The 23,176-nt window shown below is 39.5% G+C and overlaps 1 protein-coding gene across 1 annotated transcript in view; it reads left to right on the top strand.

Moving 5' to 3' along the window:
- gpr179 (G protein-coupled receptor 179) overlaps positions 1 to 22,486 on the top strand; it is a 28,186-nt gene extending 5,700 nt beyond the window's left edge. Inside the window, exons 3-11 of the mRNA XM_042391531.1 lie at positions 3,905 to 4,001; positions 4,880 to 5,100; positions 7,126 to 7,194; positions 13,502 to 13,611; positions 14,464 to 14,702; positions 15,463 to 15,601; positions 15,720 to 15,822; positions 17,116 to 17,262; positions 17,665 to 22,486. Coding sequence (XP_042247465.1) covers positions 3,905 to 4,001; positions 4,880 to 5,100; positions 7,126 to 7,194; positions 13,502 to 13,611; positions 14,464 to 14,702; positions 15,463 to 15,601; positions 15,720 to 15,822; positions 17,116 to 17,262; positions 17,665 to 20,868 — 4,329 coding nt within the window. The 3' untranslated portion in view covers positions 20,869 to 22,486. The remainder of the gene's footprint in view (positions 1 to 3,904; positions 4,002 to 4,879; positions 5,101 to 7,125; positions 7,195 to 13,501; positions 13,612 to 14,463; positions 14,703 to 15,462; positions 15,602 to 15,719; positions 15,823 to 17,115; positions 17,263 to 17,664) is intronic.
- The last annotated feature ends 690 nt before the right edge of the window (positions 22,487 to 23,176 follow it).

Here is a 23,176-nt window from a genome sequence, read left to right as displayed (position 1 = left end):
ATTCAAACATTTATTGCTAATCATCAGCATGTTAGCATTTTGTTGTGAGCGTTATAGCATGTTAGCATTTAGCTCAAAGCTCTGCTGACTTAAGCAAAGCCTCACAGAGCTGCTAGCATGGCTGTAGACTTTTAGTCTTGTTTGCTCATAACACCTGGACCACAGGCAAAATATTTTTTCCTTTCTTGATTCAAGATGAGCCTAGTAGTATCGGCCATTTCCATTTAAACTGATTTTCCACCATTCTGAACTCTTCTACAAATTTCTTTCAATCTTAAGTAATCTGATACTCAAATTATGTGGTTGAACCAAAAAAAAAGTTACTTATTTGTTAGTTGATTTGTCATCCCGTTTTCCAATAATTGGTTGCCAAATTGAGTTTATTTGTTCAGGTTAAAATAAAACAAATACACACAGTCAACAAGAAATAAATCAATGTGCAGGGAGAGGAAAAAAGCCTAGTGAGCTTATTTATTACCTCTACCTGAATAATATAAACATAGCACAAAAAGTAAGGAAATTTGTGTTTGGTAGATTATTTCTTTGTTAGACAATGCTTCTTGGCAATAAATCTTATACTGTTGGAAAGCCTGTTTATTTCCCTTTTAAATGTTGCCACATTTGTAAGGAACATGCATTTGTGGGATGAGCAGCAGAGCTGAGTATGTGGGTTGTGCCCATGAAAAATTTGCCAAATCCTCTGTTAACTGATCTATTATCTTATTATAAGTATTGTGTGTGTATTCAAAGTCTGATATATCTTATTCGTCTGTGCCATAGACCTTTTAACTTTTGTACTGAATTGTGAATTCTCAAAGAATTTCAGTACATCCTTCTTAAGGAACATGTCACCCAGTGCAATGGTGTGGCTCATTGATGTGTTTTTAATAGTTTTTGTACAATAGCACAGATGAATAAGATATATCAGGCTTTGGATACTTGTTAATACTTGTTTGGCTCTGCACATGAGATTTATTAACAATAAGAGAAATATAGAAAATTGCCAACCATGTCCTTTAAGGACTTTTTTCCATGTTGTCTTTAAGTACAGAACAGCTACTGAGTGAACCTTCTGGTGAGATTGTTTGGGTCAAGAATTAACTTTCAGTCTCAACTTTAAAGCCAACATGGACAAGAAGTTCTTAAAGCACTCAGAAAAAATGGAAATGTGAACATCTACAATTTGCCAAACTGATGAAGATTGTGTGATGTCATCAAAAGCTCCAGATCAGCTGCTGTTTCTAAGATCAAGAATGAACATTTAATCTCAACATAATGTGATGTGTTGCCAGCATTTACGTAGATTCACCACAACTCAGTTTACTCCCTCTTCCTGTAAATACCGTCTCAACTGTGGACAAGCTGTTTAAACGGTCATGTTTCTGACTTTTGGTTACATCACACAAATACACTTTAAACTGTTTGCGACCTCTCAAAAAGGTTTAAGCCCTCTCTGTCTGTGCTCATTACTTCGTTTTTGCCTTTTATCCTTCACTCATGCTTTCACCCATTCACACTTCCACTCTTCTGTCTGCCCCCCCCCCCCCCCTCCATCCACCCCTACAGCTCTTTCTTTCTGCTGTACTCTCCTTTTTCCCTGCCCGGCCTGTCTGTTCAGACCCAATCCTCTACCTCTCATCTCAGTCGTCTATTTAAAGATGGCTGTGCTGGGTGGCGGGCTGCAGGATGATCTGATGGATTATGGCGATAATCCAGCCCGCTGACATACTTCCTCTTTATGCACCACACTCACAGAGGTCTGAAACATAAGAGGAGAACAGTCCTAAAAAATCCCCAAATCCACATGGCACCTTTTGTCCCATCCGGTCCTACCTGGCTTAGAGGATTCAAAGCCATTGGCTGAGCAGAGCGTGTACTGGGTCAGCTGCTTTCTCCTGTCCTGTTTGGTCCTGTTCTCTGTCATTTCTCAATATGTCTTGTCTGGTCTCTTCTCATCTTGTCAGAGGCAGAAGAGAAACAAGGGGAGAGAGAGATGAGTACGATACGCAACAAAGATCCCTGGCTGGAATCAGGGATGTTGTGGTTATGCAACATGCGCAGTAACCATTCAGCTACTGGGGCACTTTGAGTTAATGCAATTTTAAGGATTTTCATTAGGTAACTGAACTTTTTTGTGGCAAAAAAATATTTTTATATATTTTAAAAAATGAGTGGGATTTTTAATTAGGATTTCACACCCATTCATGCTTTAATATGCTTTTGCAACAACTAGTTTGTACTTTCCGCTGATAATACACTATTTGCTAAAGCTTTTGCATGTTCTATAGTCAGCTGAATAAGTGCTGAAAACACAGTGAAAATACAATCAGACGCTCAGTTGCAAGAACTGACTGACTAAAGAGTTTGTATTTGTTAAATGAATACCAAACTACCTCAGGACCATTTATGTTTCCACATCTAAATACATGTATGTATAATGTATGATATTTAGCATCATTGCAGAGAAAACCTTAACAGACATGAGAACAGATGTGAGACCCAGGTTTGATGCTAAATGAAATGTTTGGCTCGAGTAATATTTATTTTAATCTATTGTGTCTTTTTTTTAATACATTGATGTAACAACAGACTTCGAGGTAGCCATGAAGCCGTGTTGACCTGTAGTTTCAACTTAAACATGACAGATGACTGAATCCAGTGATTTACTATGACGATCTGTTGAATTGAGATGCAACCCCGAAGAGAATTAAGTTGACCGCTGTGTTTAATCCATATCACATTAATGTTCAGCCCCTGCCATTAGGTCTTTGAGCATCTGATAAGGGGGTTGTGGGTTTGTATATACGTATGTGAGGCCTGTGTGTGTGTGTTTGTGTTTGTGTTTTGGTACGCTTGGGATGGGATTTCTCTAGAAAAGGATAATGCTCTCTGTAGAGGTTTTATGTATCCATTTAGCTTTTAACTTAGATTAACACACAGAGCATACAAGTGTGTGTGTGTATGTGTGTGTGTGTGTGTGTGTGTGTGTGTGTGTGTGTGTGTGTGCGTGTGTGTGGTTATCTGTCCCGACTGGCTAAATTGAAGCTAGCATCAGAGGGAAATAGAGTGAGATAGAGTAATGTGACCCTGTTTTTAACCTTTATTCACTCAGGTATTGTAAGCCGGCAGAAAAGCATCACTGCTTCACGTTCTCACAGTTGTTATCTGAACCTGAGGCCGCCCAGACCATCTGCAGTCTGCTGTTGTCTTGTCCAGGACACCGGACACTCTTATTCGGTTATTTTAAGCATTGTTTAATTTGGCATTTATATCCTGCGATTGTTTGACGCATGTTAATGTAGGTGTTAAACATGTTAAACGTTATCTGTGTACCACCTTTCGTACAGGTTAGTGTGATTCAAAGAGCTTTACAGACGACTGACACGCCGATGATTAGACCGAACAAATGTAAACAGTAAAACAATTTGAGACAAATGCACATGAGAAATTTTTTAAAAAGGGATAAATCTAATAAAATAGATTTAAAATAAAATAAAATAAGAACTAGATAAGACAGATCAAAGACAGGTGGCCAAGGGGTTAAGGTGCTGAACTGGTTCAAGTCAGACTGGTGACCTTTGTTACATGTCTTTCCTGTCATCTACTGTCTCTACTCTACTGTTCTAATAAATAAGACCAGTAATAAGATACTTCATTAATCTCAACTTCTCTGGAGATGTAGCAGCAAGAGTAAAGAAATAAAGAATATAAACATTATATTAAAGTGAGTTTAAAAAAGACATATAACAACCTATAAACTAGAAACAAAACTAATAATTAAGCACTTTATTAACTATTTGTTCTTACAGTTACTCAAAGGATAGGGGATGAGAACCTAAAACAACAGAGAACAACAAAGAGGAAAATGAAACCTTAAACTGAATACTCTTAATGTTTCTTCTAGTGTATGCCAGTTCCAGGTCGGGGCTTTCGGCTGGGTCAGTACTGCTGCCGCTGTAAAGAGGGATACTACAACCCTGACATAGCCACTCAGGACTCAGGTAAGTCAATCTCAGACCACAGCAGGTTAAATAACTAAGGAAAATTAGTAAATAACTAACTAATCAGAGGCTTTGGTACTCATGAGGTTACTTTGACTTTTGGTCTTTAAAGTCCTGTAGACTGATTACTGTCCATTTAACCAACACCGAGATTCAGGCAGGGCTCAATGGATGGCGATGTTGGTCCACCACTTTGTTCCAGTCTGAAATATCTCAGCAAGTCTTAGATGGATTACCATGAAACTTTGCACAGACGTTCAAGTTCCGGAGAGGATGAATCCTGTCGACTTTGGTGATCCTCTGACATTTCCTCTAGCGCCACCATGAGGTTGACATTTTTGGCTTTTATCAAAATATCTCAACAACTATTGGATGCATTGCCATGTAATTTGGTCACATTCATAGTGACCAGATGATAAGTTGTAATGGTTTTCTGGTGATCCTCTGACTTTTCATCTAGTGCCACCAGCAAGTCAAAGTTGTCACTTATCCAGTGAAATATCTCAACATCTACTTGATGAATTGGCACTAAATACTGAACAGACATTTGTGGTATTTTTCCCAACTGTCACTGAGAAGTTCCCAGTTCCACCCTTATCTGTGCAGATGGCTTAATCACCCTGTAAAAGCTGCTATATGGAAACATGGACATGATCCCTCACTGGCTTCCCACCTGTGAACTCTTGTATTTATTGTAAAGCCAGAAATTAACCCCCCAGGTTTTTTGGGGATATCATCATTAGATATTTAATGATGATTTTCTTGTTTCCATACTGCTGTATGTTATGTATGAGGGTTTGGAGATGTAAGTCACATGTACACGAGGTCTTCACATGGGTTTGTGTAGGTGTAGACGCATGTGTCTGTGTATGATGCAGATGGTGGCCCTGTGAACGGGAGTGACGGCAGCAGCCTGTGTTACCCGGCTATGCCCATCTGTCTCCCGTGCTGGCCAGGCTGTAAGAGCTGTCAGGACGGCACCCCCTGCTGGGTGCAGGAGGACTGGCTTCTGAGGGCCGGCGTGCTGGCCGTCCAGGGCATCTTCATGCTCCTCATCTTCGTCAGTATGCTGGTGGCCTACCAGCATCGCAGGAATCGGGTGAGTCAAGTCTTTTGGCTCAGCAGGGCAACCGTATGGATGAGGTTGGATAGAGAGATGCCAGGAGAGCAGTTCAGTCATGACACATTATGTTATAAATTATGCTGGTTAAAGTCCAACTGAAATTAAATTGCCTTTTTTTTCGTCTACTACAGCATACATGTAAATCACTTGTCCTGTGTTTTCATTTGAGGAAAAAAACAGAAACCAAAAGGGATAATTTTAAATCCTTTGATTTCATGATGGTGGTCATTTTGATTAAATACTGTTCCACCATATGCTTACGTAGCTGGAGTTCTTATTTCCATACAATCAAATCTGTTCTATCATAGGCAGAGCAGACAGTCACACTGAGCCTGACAACATCCTGCTACACAACACAAGAGCCACAGATTCTGGACAACAACCAACATTAGCTTTCCTGCTAAAGTTTCCTTTGTATCTAACTTACTAACATGAACACACACCTGCACCTTAGCACGTTGAACAAGCCACCAAACAAAAGTGTACTGCTAACATCAGTTAGCAGGCATGTAAACATACCAACAAATGTCATTTCGAACCCGTTAGATGCTGGTTTGGTCTTCAAAATCCCTGTTAGTGACACACTGTCTGAACATGACTTGTAGCTACAGCAGTTTGTTTACTCTCCGTTCTGTACATTGTAACACCAGTAGTCTGCCAGCTGCTGTCAATAAAACACAGATACCGACACGCCCCCCAGCTGCTGTCAATAAAACACAGATACCGACACGCCCCCCAGCTGCTGTCAATCAAACATAGACACCGACACGCCCCCCAGCTGCTGTCAATCAAACATAGACACCGACACGCCCCCCAGCTGCTGTCAATCAAACATAGACACCGACACGCCCCACAGCTGCTGTCAATAAAAAACAGATATCACAGATATCATTAATGTATAAATCTGATTTTGTTGTGACAATACTTTAGTAATGTGTTAATGTGAAACATCTGTAGCGCTGTCCAATAACAAGCAACCGACTGTATAAACAGGAAGTCATTTTAGCATCACAAACTGTGACATAACATCTAAAATAACAGTTTTAGGAGCCAAAAGATAAAATAAACTTAACTGCTAATCATTTGTTTTATTTCTATCTGCATACCTGGAGAGATGTGTGTGTCTTATAATTAGTAGTGTTCATGCAGTTTGCAGTGAGAAGGAAATATCTGATTATGCTAAGCTAACGTCATTATTTGCTCAATTAATCTAACTAGTGATTAGCAGTTATTCTAGTTAGTTTTGTAGGTATATTGTGTTTTTTTCCCGTTAAATGTAAAGTTTCAGGTCAAATATGTTGATCATATTCAATATTTCCTCTTTTACCCCTTCATATATATTAATATTGTGGACAAAATATTAGGAACACCATTCAATATAATGCACTCCAGTAGACCACCACCACCCACTCTTACCTCAATAATTAACATAAATTAGAATTATCACCTTTCTGACAATTTCAACAAAAATTGAAAATGTATAAGCTTCGTAAATGTAGACTTTATGGCAGAGCTGTTGTATTGGATTGCATTAGACTGCGTAGGTGTACCTAATGAAGTGGCTGGTGAGTGTTAATGATGGGGGCCAAAGTCATTTTGTGCAAAAATGAATTTTAAAGTTGACCAACGTTGAAAGATATCTACTTGACTTGACTTAGTTGGATAGAAAGCTAGAAAGAAAGCTTGAAAGTAAACAAAAGTTGTTGTTTTGTTTCTGAAGACTTCATATTAGCTTCAGATAAACTTTTAAATACACTTTTGCACAGAAGGAGGCTTTGTCCCCAATCACTTATATTATAAGTTCATTATGAAGGGATATTCTAATAGTCAGTATGAACAGGAGGAATGATTATGGCAAGAAAAACATGTTTCAATGTTCATTTGGGCACCTGTCTATTGTTTTAAGACAGACGTGAAAAATTGTGAACGTGTCCTTTAACAGACACCACAGCTTCTTATGACTTTCTAACTGTGCTTTCTCTCCATCTCCTCCTTCCTCAGAGGATTCGGGCATCTGGCCTCCTGCTACTAGAGATGATCCTGTTTGGCTCTCTGCTCCTCTACTTCCCGGTGAGTGTCGGCTGGCTGAGTCGGCTGGCTGAGGGTGTCGCAGATTAGAGCTCTTTACAGATCACTGCACAGCACAGCACTGCAGATTATATCATAATGGACGATTTGTGGGAGGGTGAATGGGGTGAGGGCATGTGTGTTTAAGTGGAAATAAGGTGGGTGAGTTTTCATAACGTCTCTCTGCTCCAGTGATAGATTATCAATCAATCTTTAGATTCATTTTACCAATTAAAGAGCCATTACTGTACGCCAACCGTGACTTTTTATCCATTTATCTGAAAGTGTCAGTCGATGTGAGCCCATCCTGCTGACTCTGAGTGATGCAGTGTGTGTGCAGAGCTGGCGCTGTACTGTAGGTCATTGATCATTAGTTGAATGTGATGTGTGAACGTGTTAATGGACCCTTCTTATGGCAGCAGAGGTGACGATACATAAATGTGCTGTAATGACTTTATTCAGGCATGACAGAACCATTATGGAATGAGCCGTAATGCCATATTCAGCAACCTGGTCGTGCCCCCTCGAGACGTGATTGACGCGACTGTCAAAAAGCCGTTAATTTAACAGATTGAAGAAGCCGTTAGATGGTACATATTCAAGGTCTAAAAAAGGGTTTATGAGTTTGATCCAATCCAAAGGTGAACTGCAGCCCACATGGCTGACTGTAGTTCTGAAACCATAAAGTCTCAGAGGAAAGGTCACGGGTCACTCTGTCATCTCAGTGGGGAGTCATTGTGGTGGGATGTCCATTTGATCTACAAACAGATCACCTGGTGGAGGCATTGATTGGTGTGCACACAAAGGATGGTCGTAGTGCTGAAACTTCTATTCTGTGTGTTATTTCTTATGTCTATAGTTAGTTTAAAGGGGACATATTATGCACATTTACAGGTCTATATATTTTAAACAGGGGCTCTTCTGGAATATCTCTATCTCATAATTTACAGTTAAAAACTCCTTATTTATCTCATACTGACCCTTTATGCAGCCTCTCAGTTCAGCCTCTGTCTGAAACAGGCCGTTTTAGCTCCTGTCTCTTTAAGGCCCTGTCCTCCCGATGAGCCTGCTCTGTTTTGATTGGTTAGCTTCAGGAAGCTTCCTCTGGCTCCAGAGGCTACGTCAACAGACAAAGAAACAAACTATAGTAGTAGGATTTCACTCCTTTTTGTCATTTTTTAGTCAAAATGTCACCAAATACATCTGTACATGTTTGAGCCGAAATCTGATCTGAAATATGGACAATGCAAACAACACATGGAAAAACCTTAGCAACAACCTTAGCAACCAAGGCTGGCTACAGAACAGACAGCCGTCTGTGGGCATGTACGACAAGCCAACATCAGCTCGTCTGCAAGGTAAAGAAAAACGTTGCAAACGGAGCATTCAGAGCAGGTTGAAACCCTGGCTTTTCACTTGCAGGCAGCATTTCTACATATATTCATCTCAAATTTTGGAACGTGTTTCTGACATTATATCAGTATATAAATAACAGAAAATCATGAAAAGCATAATATGTCCCCTTTAACATTGGTATTATTGATTAAAAGGATAAAAGAGAGCAAAGTCGAATTTCTGCTGGCTGTGCAATGTGCACACATTCAGACCAGCTTTAGCAAATACAAAGCCTCTGCTTCACTAAAGCTGCTGCCCCACATTCATTTTAACCCCTGAATGCTACATCCATTATATGTGTCACATTAATAGGAACTGGCGCTGAATTTTGCTTTTCAGTATGAGAGTCCTTTTTTTTTTTCGGCTTAATACCAAGTAAAATTTAATACAGCTCTCATGGAACAAAAGCAGCAGTATTTGTGGATAAAGCGCACTAAAGGTTATGATGTCCTCATGTGATGCGATCAAAACTTTGGCATTTCATTGGAGATATGGTGCCTTTTTATCGCCAGTAAAAATCTAAGGAGAAAATCAGGTTGTGAATATAAATCATTATACTCCCTTTGGAAGGTTTTTCTGTGATTTGTAAAATATTGGCAACTCAACTAGGGGGATTAACAGCCATTGAACTGGAAAATAGATTTTAAAAAATCCAATATTTTGGCAGCCTGTGTGAGTATTTAGGACACTCTTTCTCTGTGGTGTCCTTATTTTCCAACCTGCCAATATGTTTGTCCCCTGTTCCCTGTAGTTTGTATCTAGTAAACAAATTGAATATCCTGCTTGGAAGGGTCATGTCATGTATGAACAGATCTTTTCAACATTCAGACCCACATGTGAAAACTAGAAACCAGCCAGATATTTTTAAACGTAGCTGGCTTAAATGTACCCTTTGAGTATCAAAACCCCCATTGCCTTTAAAAGTGGCTCTTAAAGGTTTGTAGCTTTCTCCTTCTCCTCATGATCCAGAATCAATATAAGAACAAACAAACAACATAAAATCCATAGAAACTCCATTGTTAATCTGTGTTTTCCCATTTCATAGCTAAACAGACAACTTGTGTGTCGCACTATCACCTCCCAATCGCCTTGAATCTCCACTGGAAAGAGTATATTTTGTGATTTTATGGTGAAGCAACGCTTATAAGGAAAATACAAAACCCTCTGACACACAAGATTGATTTTTTTTCCAAGCTTTCCTCTAATTTTTGCTTCATTTATTGTGAATTACTGTAAGGGGTTAGGGTTATGGTTAATATGCAGTAAATGCACTAAAAAGCAAGCATTTTGTAAACGGTATCTTTGCATTTGCACGTCAAAATACACTAAAATGTTAAGGGCTAAAAACTCCAGGGAGAGTGTGTATTTTTGGAGCAATGGGCTTCCGGTGCAGTGGGCTTCAGTTTTCGGGATAACTGGCCATCGAACTAATGGGCTCTCAGTCCAATGGGAAGTTTTTCAAACTGTTGGGGTTTCGGAATAATGAGCTATCAGACCAATGGCATGGCTTTCTGGTTAACTGCCACCAAAAGAGGAGAAATGCATCTCCGGATGATTTTACTGCTGTCTTATTTGCATGTCGTGTCTTTTAACTGGCTTACCAATGTTAGCTGCTGGTAGACCTACATTCATGAATTAGCAGGTTTAGTTCAAAGTTGGAGGCTGTGACAACAATGGGACGGGACTTCATGCAGTCACTGCAGCTAATATTAAGATAGCTGTTGATGGTCAGTAAAAACCTCCAAACTGTGTCGGCTGGCTAATTGTTAAAACTCCTTTTCTTTTCCTACATGTGTTAAACATGTAATGCGGGTGTGGAGGTTTTGAAGTTGTTTTAAGGGCACTTTTGACAGTGCTGACAGCTGAGTAACAAAAGTGAAGTAATGCTGTAAGTAATGCTGTTACATTAATTAATTAATCGCTGTCAAATTATAAGTCAAGTAATGTCATTATTTTTTTTAATGACTAATATGTAATGTGTAAGTGATTACATTTTTCAAGTAAATTGCCCAACACCAGTCGTGGAAGAAGTACTCAGATCCTTTACTTAAGCAGAAGTACCAGGACAACAATGTAAAAATACTCCATTACAAGTGAAATCCTGCATGAAAAAAAATCCTACTAAAGTAAAAGTACATAAGTATTATGAGCTTGATGTAGTTAAAGTATTGCAGTAAAAGTAGTGGTTTGGTCCCTCTGACTGATATATTAAAGCTCAAAACAACAGCAAAATAAGCTGTTTGGCATTGGCAGAGAAGATTTGGCAAATTTTTCATGGGTGCAAGCCACATACTCTACTCTGCTGCTCATCCCACAAATGCATGTTCCTTACAAATGTGGCACCATTTAAAAGGGAAATAAACAGGCTTTCCAATGGTATAAGATTTATTGCCAAGAAGCATTGTTACAACAAAGAAATAATCTACCAAACACAAATTTCCTTACTTTTTGTGCTATGTTTATATGACATCATAGATTATTAATAGTGAAGCATCAGTGTTAGAGCAGCATGTTACTGTTGTAGCTGCTGGAGGTGGAGCTAGTTTCAACTACTTTATATACAGTTAGCTAGTTTAGCCCAGTGGTCCCCAACCTAGGGGTTGGGCCCCTCCAAAGGGTCAGCAGATAAATCTGAGGGGTCGTGAGATGATTAATGGGAGAGGAAAGAAGAAAAAACAAAGTTCTGATACACAAATCTGTTTTCAGTTTTTGGACTTTTTCTCTAATCTTTGATTTCTGGTGAAATATTGGATCATTTGAACATTTATTGAAATGAAAGCATGTGAGAAGTTTAGAGGGAAAAATCACTATTTGGTGGAGCTGTTAACAACTCATAGACATGTGAAATGTGACCCCGACTACACACTGCTTTTTGTAAGACGTCAAAAGCCAAAAAAGGTTGGAAACCACTGGTTTCATCTTTAATGTGTTGTATTTTAAAAGCTTGTTATATTATCCATTGTGTCAAATCTTTATCTGCAAAGTAACTAAAGCTGTCAGATAAATGTAGTGGAGTAGAAATTACAATATTTCCTTCTGAAATGTAGTGGAGTGGAAGTATAAAGAAGCATCACATGGAAATACTCAAGTACAAATACCTCAAAATCGTACTTAAGTACAGTACTTGAGTAAATGAAGTCATGAATTAGCAGGTTTAGTTCAAAGTTGGAGGCTGTGACAACAATGGGACGGGACTTCATGCAGTCACTGCAGCTAATATTAAGATAGCTGTTGATGGTCAGTAAAAACCTCCAAACTGTGTCAGCTGGCTAATTGTTAAAACTCCTTTTCTTTTCCTACATGTGTTAAACATGTAATGCGGGTGTGGAGGTTTTGAAGTTGTTTTAAGGGCACTTTTGACAGTGCTGACAGCTGAGTAACAAAAGTGAAGTAATGCTGTAAGTAATGCTGTTACATTAATTAATTAATCGCTGTCAAATTATAAGTCAAGTAATGTCATTATTTTTTTTAATGACTAATATGTAATGTGTAAGTGATTACATTTTTCAAGTAAATTGCCCAACACCAGTCGTGGAAGAAGTACTCAGATCCTTTACTTAAGCAGAAGTACCAGGACAACAATGTAAAAATACTCCATTACAAGTGAAATCCTGCATGAAAAAAAATCCTACTAAAGTAAAAGTACATAAGTATTATGAGCTTGATGTAGTTAAAGTATTGCAGTAAATGTAGTAGTGGAGTAGAAATTACAATATTTCCTTCTGAAATGTAGTGGAGTGGAAGTATAAAGAAGCATCACATGGAAATACTCAAGTACAAATACCTCAAAATCGTACTTAAGTACAGTACTTGAGTAAATGTACTTAGTTACTTTCCACCTCTGCCCAACATTGCTCGGTAGTGGTGCTAAATCTAAATTGCAGAAACTTCATTGTTCATTCAGTCAATTTTTGTATTAATTATATCAGAATAATAAAACTGCAAAACTTCAAATGGTTGAAGAGCATCAGACTTATCGTTTTCACTGAGGTTACCGGGTTCAAGTCTCCACCCACTATGAATAGTTTTACCTTGACCAATCAGATTACTTCTCTCTCTAGCTAAGCCCCGCCTATATCCGAGATCCCAATCTGCCATTGAGTGCAGGCCATTTCTGCTGATTAAAACTGCCTTCCTCTGATGTTTACTGCACATTGTCTCTGACTCTATATGTATCCAATCTGAGCAGTTTATCCTGTAGGAGTGGTTTGAACACAGTGATGTGTGTTTGCATTCACATTTTAGGCTTTAGCTGATGCTCTTATCCAGAGTGACTGACACTGACTGTCACAGTAGAATGAGCTTAATTCCTGGATTACAGTCATCCACTCTACAGGAGCTGTTTCATACTGAACAGAGCAACCTGTTGTTGGATGTGACTGAAAGTATTAAGAATGAAAAAAAAAGGAAAATCAGACACGTGTATGCTGATATGAGATGTTTTATCAAGTTCAGTTGGTGGGCATTATGTTCATATACAGAAAAACTGTAGGTAGTATGGTGGTAAAATTAGTGGTATCAGCAGGAATGTCAGTTGTGGTACTGTTAGTAGTAGTAGTAGAAATAATTAGTGATAGCACCGGCAGTCACTCAGGCAAGATTTTCCTGGTTCCTCCCACTGGCTTTGTTACCTGAGGTGACCGAGCCTTACAAGTCCGTGCCCCTCACCTTCAATGCCCTGCCTCAGGGCCTCTGTATCTCAGGCTAGCCGACTCTGCAGCATCTTTTAAATCCCTTCTTAAAGCTCACGTTAACTTACCTTTTCTTATGTTTTTTAATTGTTTTGGTTTTATTTTTGTATTCTTTGCACTGTTTTATTCTGTGTTCTACTTTTAAATATACATATAAGTTGCAGTTATAGCAGTTTGTTGTCCACACTGTTGCTGTTTGACTTCATTGTCTCTCTGCTCTGCAGGTCTTCATCATGTACTTCAGGCCGAGTACCTTCAGGTGTATCCTGCTCCGCTGGGTCCGAATGCTGGGCTTCTCCATCGTCTATGGCACTGTCACACTGAAAATGTACAGGTAGGTTTTGGCTTGTCAGATTTACTCCTCTTTTATTTTTCTGTAACACACCATTATATTTTTATACTTGACATGCATTCATATACATACATACATACATACCTAATCTACATAGCCAGTTGACATGAAACAAAAATTTGACCTGTATTACGCTCATAAAAATGAATATTTGTGTCTTAAATATAGTCTTGTAGTTCTTTTTTTCTTGCTGCACAGAAAATGTTTGATGTTTTTATCAATAAGTTCTTGCAGTAATAGAAACTAAACATATATCAAATCGAAACATGTTCAAGCTTACTTGTTGAATCTTGGACAAACACAACTGATTAAAAGATAATCAAACTAGTTAATTTGTAGTTCTCAACTTTGATTTGACCTTAAGGTCCGTGGACTATAGACCCTAGGGGTCAGGCCCCTCCAGAGGGTCACCAGATAAATCTATTAACAACTCAAAGACACATGAAATGTGACCCCGACTACACACTGCTTTTTGTAAGACGTCGAAAGCCAAAAAGGTTGGAAACCACTGGTTTCATCTTTAACAATGTGTTGTATTTTAAAAGCTTGTTATATTATCCATTGTGTCAAATCTTCATCTGAAAAGTAACTAAAGCTGTCAAATAAATGTAGTGGAGTAGAAAGTACAATATTTCCCTCTGAAATGTAGTGGAGAGGAAGTATAAAGTAGCATCACATGGAAATACAAGTACCTCAAAATTGCACTTAAGTACAGTGCTTGAGTAAATGTACATAGTTACTTTCCACCACTACCCTACAAAAACTCTGAAGATGTTTTAAATATACATTTTGTCTTCAGTAGTCGAATATTGATTGACTCTCGCCTCTGCACAGGGTGCTGAAGGTGTTCCTCTCACGCACAGCCCAGAGAATGCCCTACATGTCCAGCCTCCACTTGCTGAGGATTCTGGGAGTGATGCTGATGACGGTCAGCTGGTTCCTGTGTGCATGGACGGTGGGCGTCCTGCAGAACCGTGACAGGAACATCCCGGTGTTCATTACAACCAACACAACAGACGGCCAGGGCTTCAACCTGTGCTACCTGGACCGCTGGGACTACATGATGGCTGTGGGTGAGTGGCGGCGAAAGTGAAGCCTTGACTCTTGAAAGAGAACTATTCTATTTCACTCCAACAACACAATTATTATTTAAAATGTTTGGTATCTAAACTGTTGTTTTGATTATTTCATTCAACACAATTTTCTCATATATATTGACTTCAAATAATGCTCAACCATTTATGACAACAAAGCCAATATTAACTTTATTGAAACACCATCATCAACATGGAAAAATGCTTAAAATTTTAGGAAAATACAGGAGAAAATATTGCTATTTTTGAAAAAGAATTCTACTTTATTACAGTTTGGGTCCTATTTTTGTTGTTTTGGCCATCCTTTCTCTTAGTAATAATAAAATTGTACTCACCAAAGTTAATTGCTGAGATCTCAGAATGAAGTAACATTGCTACAACAAGGTCTGACGAAGCAAGAAATGGGGGTCAGACAGGTTGTAAACAGGAAAATAATTCAGCCTCATTATCTAAACCACTTTATTCTGAGATAAAATTGGTGAGCACACCTGAAATGTCTGTAATTGTGTGTGTATATGATAAGTTAGGTTGATCAAAACTGTACCAGGAATATATGAATATAAGGCCAAAGTTGTATTAAACAATGTTCTTAGCTTACATCAGCTTTACCTCCAACTATCTTAGATGACAGTTTACACACTATTTAGTATTTCATCAGTATTAGCAATGACAGAAACATATTAAACTTGAACAAATTTAAGACATCAATGTATTCTTTCCTTTCTTTCTCCTGCCACAGCGGAGCTTCTGTTCCTGTGCTGGGGCAGCTCTTTGTGGACTGCTGTCAGGCCGGTCCCCTCAGCCTTCCACGAACCTCGCTACATGGGCATCGCCATCCACAACGAGCTGCTCCTCTCCTCCATGTTCCACTTGTTCCGGTAAACAACAAGCATGACCTGTTTCTCTGACTGAAGATGCACAAAAATTAACCCTCAGCAGTGTGTTGTACAAACAGGACACTGATGTGGGACAATTTGTGTTTTCTGTCTCCCCCAGGTTTACCTTCCCTTCTCTCCATCCTGATTGGATGCTGCTGCTCTCCTTCACACACACCCATGTGACCATCACTGTGACACTTGCCCTGCTCTTCATTCCCAAGGTAACTCGGTTGTAGGATGGAATAATGTAGTCAACAGGTGATCAATCAGACAGTTCAATCAACAGTTTTAATTGACTTGTTGAATAATGTTATCAGTGTGCATCAAAATCCAGTGGTAGTGAGTGTAAACTGCCACTTCTTTGTGCCTATTTGTACCTAATATTCAGGTGACATATACAGTACATGTTCACAATACATGAACTAGAATGTATGTGTAATATTTTATAATTCCATTAATTGAAGTGATGGTACATTAGAAACTGTTGCTGTTTCAGACTAAGGCGTTAACACGCTATATGAGAGTTGCTGAGCTTCTTGGATAAGTGGTTAAATGTCCTCAAGAGACAAAGGAAGGAAGTCTGGTTGACCTTTACTTACAACCTGAAAACAGAGATGACTGTGCTATTTGTCAGAGCTGCACTATTACTTTCGTTATTGATTAATCTGCAGATTGTGATAGGCATTTTTCACTTTTTTTGTGAAAAACTTAAGTTAAAACAATGGAGAAAATTAGTTAACTTACTCAAAAGTAGTTTTATTCAACCAAAAGTCCAGAAAAAACCCTAACAATCATATGTGACATACAAAAGCATCAAATAGTCATATTTGAGAAGCTGGAACCCATGAAATTTCTGCATTTTTGCTGGAAAAACAATTAGTCGATTATCAAAGACAAAGGTTTGTCCTGAGAGTGGTGCCACATGATTCAACATTCAACTTTGACTGACTCCCTCAGTTGTGCCTTTAACTGCATGCTAACTTTAGTATTAACATGCTAACATTCAGAATATTAGCATGCTAATAAGCGTATTGTATTTTGTCATTAATCTCAAAGTGTAGCTGAGCTTGATGGTAATACTGTCAATAGTTTTAGAGGCATCTTGTCATGAACTGAAGTGAAGCAAAGGTGTAAGTTGCATGACATAGTTATACCATTGCAAAACATCATAAGCAGGGGGTCGTCGTGGATTTGACTTTGACACTGAAGACGTTTCCCCTGTCGACTGCCAACAGTCAACAATGACAGCGATGTTTTTCTCTTTATAAACCACAAGCTATTTCCTTGTCTCACCCACTAAAATTCAATACCTTCCTTCTCTTTAGAGTTTTATCAACTAGAAGAAAAGTCAGTGGATCACAAAATTCATTTGGATTCATGTTGGACAGAGTTCTACTATCGCTAGAAAATGTGCTCTGCTACACACATCTAACAATGTGCATAACTGCACACATTTTTGTTTAACATATGTTAAATATTTACATACAAGTTGTATGTTTGTGTATGTTCCGCAGTTTCTTCATGTGTCTAAGCCCGGAAAAGAGGAGATTGCAGCAGAGGTGTATGAAGATGAAGTGGACCTGCGGCGCTCCGGTTCATACCTCAACAGCAGTTTTCACTCTGCTTGGAGTGAGCCCTGTGTGGACCCGGATGACTTTCGGGTAAACTCTCTTGTCCCCTCAGAACGATGTTATCACTTTGCAATGGGACATAATTTACAAAAGGTGGAAGAAATTCCAAAAGTTACATTTAAATAAAGAAATAAATGTCCCTTAATTTCAGTTATGACCACATTTAGACTCACTTAAACAGTTCTTAAATGTATTATAATTTAAATCATAAATTACCAGTAAATACTCACAATGAACGGTAGAATGAACAAATGTTGTATGACCTTTCTCCACCCTTTACCCTTTTCTTATCCTAAACTGTGCTCTTCTTACATACAAACGTGTCTTTTACCTTTCCTCTGACTTGTTACTCTCCATGTCTTTTCCTCTCCTCAATTATTTCCACCATTTCCTCAATCCCTCCATCAATTCCCCCTTCTTCATATGCACCAGGATGAACTGAAGAAGTTATATGCCCAGTTAGAAGTCCACAAGACCAAGAAGATGACCGCAAACAACCCTCATCTGTCAAAGAAGCGAAGCTCTCGATGTACATTGGGGAGATCCATTATTAGACGAATTGCTGAGATCCCAGAAAGCATGAGCCGGCAGTGCAGCCGTGAGGAGAAAGAAGGATCCTTCCGCAGTAGAAGTGTGAATATGTCTGACTCTTTTAGGAGGTCCCCAGATACTGTCAGTATTAGTTACAAAAGTTCATTTACATCACGATCACCATCCATTCGCAAGTCCCAAAGTGATCATCACTATGTCAGAGAAAGAGACTCCTCCAGGCGTGACTCCATGTTAAAGCCCAACAGTGTAAAGAGATCCTCCCAACGATCTGAGACAGACTCCTTAGACATCCCACCAGGGGTCTGTAAGTCAGCCAGTGCCCAAAATCTGACAATTGATACCAATCTCCTGCATCCTGATCACACCAGGCTTCATAAGACCTGGAGTCTGACTTCTACTACCGGCCATTCTGTGGAGAACATACCAAAGGTTGTCAGATCCAGCACAGTGCTGACAAGGTCCAGGCAGAGCATCTCCATTAGTGACCAGACCAGGAGTGCTCTCCAGTCAGAGTCATTTGACAAGGCTGAGGTCTGTCCTTGGGATGTAGAGCCAGAACAATCAGGGGACAAGAGCCAGAAGCATGTCACCTATGCGAACTCCCAGGATGGTGAGGAACAAAAGCCATCATCGCCATTTAAGCTGGTCTGTCCCTGGGACCATTTACCGCCTGTAGAAAAGACTCCTTCAGTGGAAAAGGGAACACAAGGTGAAAATGAGTCCCCCAAACCACAGGCTCCTGTGTCAGCAAGTGCACCAGGCACTCCAAGACCAAAAGTCACAAAAGATCAGCGTGTCTTCTCCTTCCGCACATCCACCAGTAAGTGGCTCTCTGTGAAATCTATTATGGGATCCATGGATGCAGGCAGCAAATCCAGCAAGGAGGAAAATCTAAATAGAGAGGATTCTGTTTCACAAAAAAGTCAGGAAAGTGCTTCCACAACACCAAGGTCAGGGACATCTAGTAGACGTCCAAGCATGGAAAAGAGGTCACTGCAGAAAAGAAGTATGACGACAACAGAAGGAAAACCATGCCTTGTGAAGCAAAATGCAATAAGACTGTCCTCTGTGGATTCTTCCGAGAGGAGCCCAAGAAGGCTTGTGATTGTCAAATCTGCCGTCCATCCTTGGGACACAGATGATATGCAAAAAGATGGCACATATGAAAATGTGTTTTTATCAAGGCAGAACAGCAAACGTAGTAGTATAAGTTCCTGGGAAACTGCCAGCAGTTCGAGGACTCCTTCAACTCACAGAAGAGGTAGTAATCGAATTACACCAGTTCGTACTATTTCTCATGCAGATATATGTCCATGGGAAGGACCCGGTACTTTACAGCAAGGAGAGGGACCAAGGAAGCAACAGAGCATTAAAGCAGACGTCTGCCCTTGGGATTCACAGGTATCTGAACGAACTAATGTGTGTCCATGGGAATCTGAAGGGGAAGGGACTGTGAGAAGACAAGGAAGTGCTCGTGGTGAATTGTGTCCTTGGGAATCACAAGATGTTCCCGTTATTGCTCATGCTACCCTGTCAAGAGATTCAAAGACACAACAGTCTTTGAAACATTCAACAGACGTATGTCCCTGGGAGACTGCAGAAAAACCCCTACCTTCAATAAGACATGATAATGAATACTCTAATGTTTGTCCTTGGGATGTTCAGGACAAGGCTGAAATTGTATATGAAAACCTAAATCCCGTGGACACCAAGGGATCACTGATGGTGCCCTTACCACACAAAGTTATGAAACCTGCCGTCTATCCCAATGGATCAAAAGAAAGTTTAGGTAATGAGCAACATTACCATGTAAAATCAACTGCCATGCATTTGGAAAGACAAGTCACCAAGACAGCAGAAAGTTGTCCATGGGAGTTCCCAGATCCACCTAAAATGGAAAATATTTGTCCGTGGGAAGAGGGGAACACAGAGCCAACAAATACAGGCTCACCTTCACAAATGACCATCAAGGCAGATATTTGTCCCTGGGAATCTGGACATCAAGACAAACCAGAAGACTCACAAACAGGTGTCTTAACTTTGGAGGGTGCATCAGTAGGGATAGAGGGTAGTGATGCAAGAGTAAACGTATGCCCCTGGGAAACTGAGCCGCCTGAAAAAATTGTAGCTACCAAAATGGTGTCACAAGGAACAGAAAGACTGGCAGATGTTTGTCCTTGGGAAACTGGGGGACCAGAATCAGGAAAGACAGAGGCCTCCAAAGCATCACAGAGTTATGCAAGGCAAGACACAGCTCGGACCAATGTTTGTCCATGGGAGACAGGAGAAGAAGCAGGCACAGTCAAAACTGAGGTATCGAAAGCATCAGAGAAGCTACGAAGTCAGGGAAATTCCCGGGAAGATGTTTGTCCATGGGACACAGACACCCCAAAAATTGTCCAACAGCAAGATAGTGCTCGGACAGATGTTTGTCCATGGGAGACAGATAAGCCAAAAGTTCTGCAAAAGCAAGATAGCGCTCGGGCAGATGTTTGTCCTTGGGAGACAGATGAGCCAAAAGTTCTGCAAAAGCAAGATAGCGCTCGGGCAGATGTTTGTCCTTGGGAGACAGATGAGCCAAAAGTTCTGCAAAAGCAAGACAGCGCTCGGGCAGATGTTTGTCCATGGGAGACAGATGAGCCAAAAGTGTTAAAAGAACAAGACAGTGCTCGGGCAAATGTTTGTCCATGGGAGACTGAAGAGCCAGGAGTTGTCAAAAAGCAAGATAGCACCTCAGCAGAGGTTTGTCCCTGGGAATCTACAGATCCACAAACATCAAGTGAAAACAAGGTTGATAGTCCTAAGAGTGACAAAGATGACGTCACAGAGAACCAGGAGCCTCTCGATGTAGAAGAGACTGCAGCATATATCAGCACAGAGGAGATAGATGAAGCTAAAGAAAACTTAGCCCTGGGCCGGCGTGATGCTATGTGTCCCTGGGAGATGGTAAGGAGCAGATCTGGTTCATTCACAGACAATGCCTCAGATGTTTTTACATGGGAGCCAGAGAATATTCCTGAAGAGGATGAAGAGGATGATGCAGAATGTGCTGCTGAGGCCCTCGTATTCCCACCTGACTTGTGACCTAAACCTAGCCAGCATTTACTTTCACTTTCGGTGGGGGAGGTGAACTTAATAAAACCATTTTGGTGGTATCCAAAGTGATGGTCAGGGGAACTTTTTTTTTTTAACTTCCCCAGCTCCACAGGGAGGTCAGACTGCAGGCTCAGCTCAGCTGGCAAAGCTGAAAGCCCTCTCTGATGGACAATTTCTTTGGCTAATGAAAGATAGAAGCTAGAGCCATGTTATGAAGGGTTGGACATCTTATTTTGGCCACACCGCTGTCCAATAAGAAGCAATGTAGTACAGGCTTGATGAGCTGGACACTGTCAGTTATGCAAACCTGACTGAAAATATCTTTTCTTTTTACTGAAGCACATATGTCAGACTCATTATGTCCCTCACTGACCCAGCAACGAACTACGAACATTTCTTGGCGTTGGAAGGGCATCTAAGACATTTAGATGAAGTCCTTTTTCTTCCTGCTTCTACCCCCCATTTTAAATTAAGATGTTTTTGTGTCTTTGTATGTTTTAAGGTGACAATTTGCCATATACGTATGTTGGACCTATGCCTGGGGTGAATATGTCACAAAACCTAAATTAAGCAGGTCCACAGTGCTAATCGCAATGCAGCACAGGACCCAACAGATGGAACTCTTAACCAGCATACACCAGATAAATTCAGTCTTATTTTGTTCTTTTTTGTGGAAATTATATTTTCAAAGTAGAAGGAAGAGTAAGTGTAAAGCAGCAGGAACACAATGGATGTCAAATTAAATTTAATGACTGATAAAACTATGCATACATGTTTGCGTAAGTGACTGATTTCATGACTAAATGCCAATGATTGATATGACTCTCTCACTTTTGTTTCCGTCTTATTAATGGAAAAATAACATTCCACCACTTCAAATAACAACTAAAATAAAAAGGCAAAAATGTGCATAAATAACCATAAACTCAATCTTACAGCCTAAAATTTCTATCCCTTACAGTGGAGTGATAATTGCATAATCCTTTTATATCTGAACATTTAGAAAGTGATGACATTGCTTATTATGTGGATGCAATGCACTAGACACCAATTTCACTAAAATGGGACAATGTGATTACAAACTATGTGAAAAATACAGTTTAAATGTTTAGTAATTGCAAAGAACATTAAATTGATGGATACTGTATACTTTGAGGACCTGGCCAGCTTCCAACTCTGAAATTTACTGTCTAATGTCACAAATAATGTGAATTATTGAGGTGAGGTCTAATTTCAATAAATTGCATAAGGTTACGTCAGTAGAGCAACTTCCCCTTAATTGGTAAACTTAAAAATTGCTAGTCTGGGTTTGGGTTGAAAATAACTTTTGGGGGATAATACTATCGTCGTCATTGAAAGACACAGTAGTCACGTCTCTGGCATTACAATAATATTTACGTATATGATTTAAGTACTAGATTTTAAGAGATCCTTCTGGATGACCCAATTCATGTGCAGTGGGACAATAACACTGAAGAAACAACTTGACAGATTTTTCAGTTTAACTTCATAATTAGGTGAAATATCTTATGACTATTAGTCTGCTAAGGGAATGTATTATCCTAACTTCCAGGTCTATATTTATATTCTTCTTCTTCTTCTTATATTCTGGAGCTCTACTGGGATATATTTGCATGATTTACAGTTAAAAAACTCCTTATTTATCTTATATTGACCCTTTATGCAGCCCCTCAGTTCAGCATCTGTCTGAAACAGGCAGTTTTACTTCCTGTCTCTTTAAGCCCCTCCTCCCAATGAGCTCACTCTGTTCTGATTGGCCAGCTTCAGGAAGCAGAAGCTACGTAAACAAATGGTAGTAGGATTTAACTTCTTTTTCTCAAGCTTTACCCCAAATGTCAGTTTCTCAAATACATCCATACATGTTCGAGCTGAAATCTGATCTGAAATTAGGCTGTTTGTGGTCATGCGTGAACAATTTGACATCATCACAAGGAGAAAGGAGAGGTAACTTTGCAAACCAAGCATTCAGAACAGGCTAAGGCCCTGACTTTTGACTTGAAAGTAACATTTTTCATATGTTCACCTCAATTTTTGTTACTTTAACCATGTTTAACATAGAAATCCAACATCATACCAGTATAAAAATGACTGATTTTGTGAAAAATCACAAAAAATATGTGATGTCCCCTTTAACAGGCCTATATTTCACACTCTGAGAAGGAAAAGTAATATTTTAAAAAGGCTCAGAATTGTTAGTCAAAGTTTTAGATGCAAATGATTGTGACTTTTTAAAAGCAGCATTATATTGGAAAAGGTCTTTAGGTGGATAATAATT

This window comes from Thunnus maccoyii, chromosome 2, assembly GCF_910596095.1.
Source record: "Thunnus maccoyii chromosome 2, fThuMac1.1, whole genome shotgun sequence".
NCBI classification, from domain to species: domain Eukaryota; kingdom Metazoa; phylum Chordata; class Actinopteri; order Scombriformes; family Scombridae; genus Thunnus; species Thunnus maccoyii.
The sequence above is the reverse complement of the archived record's forward strand: the minus strand, read 5'-3'. Positions and strand labels throughout refer to the sequence as shown.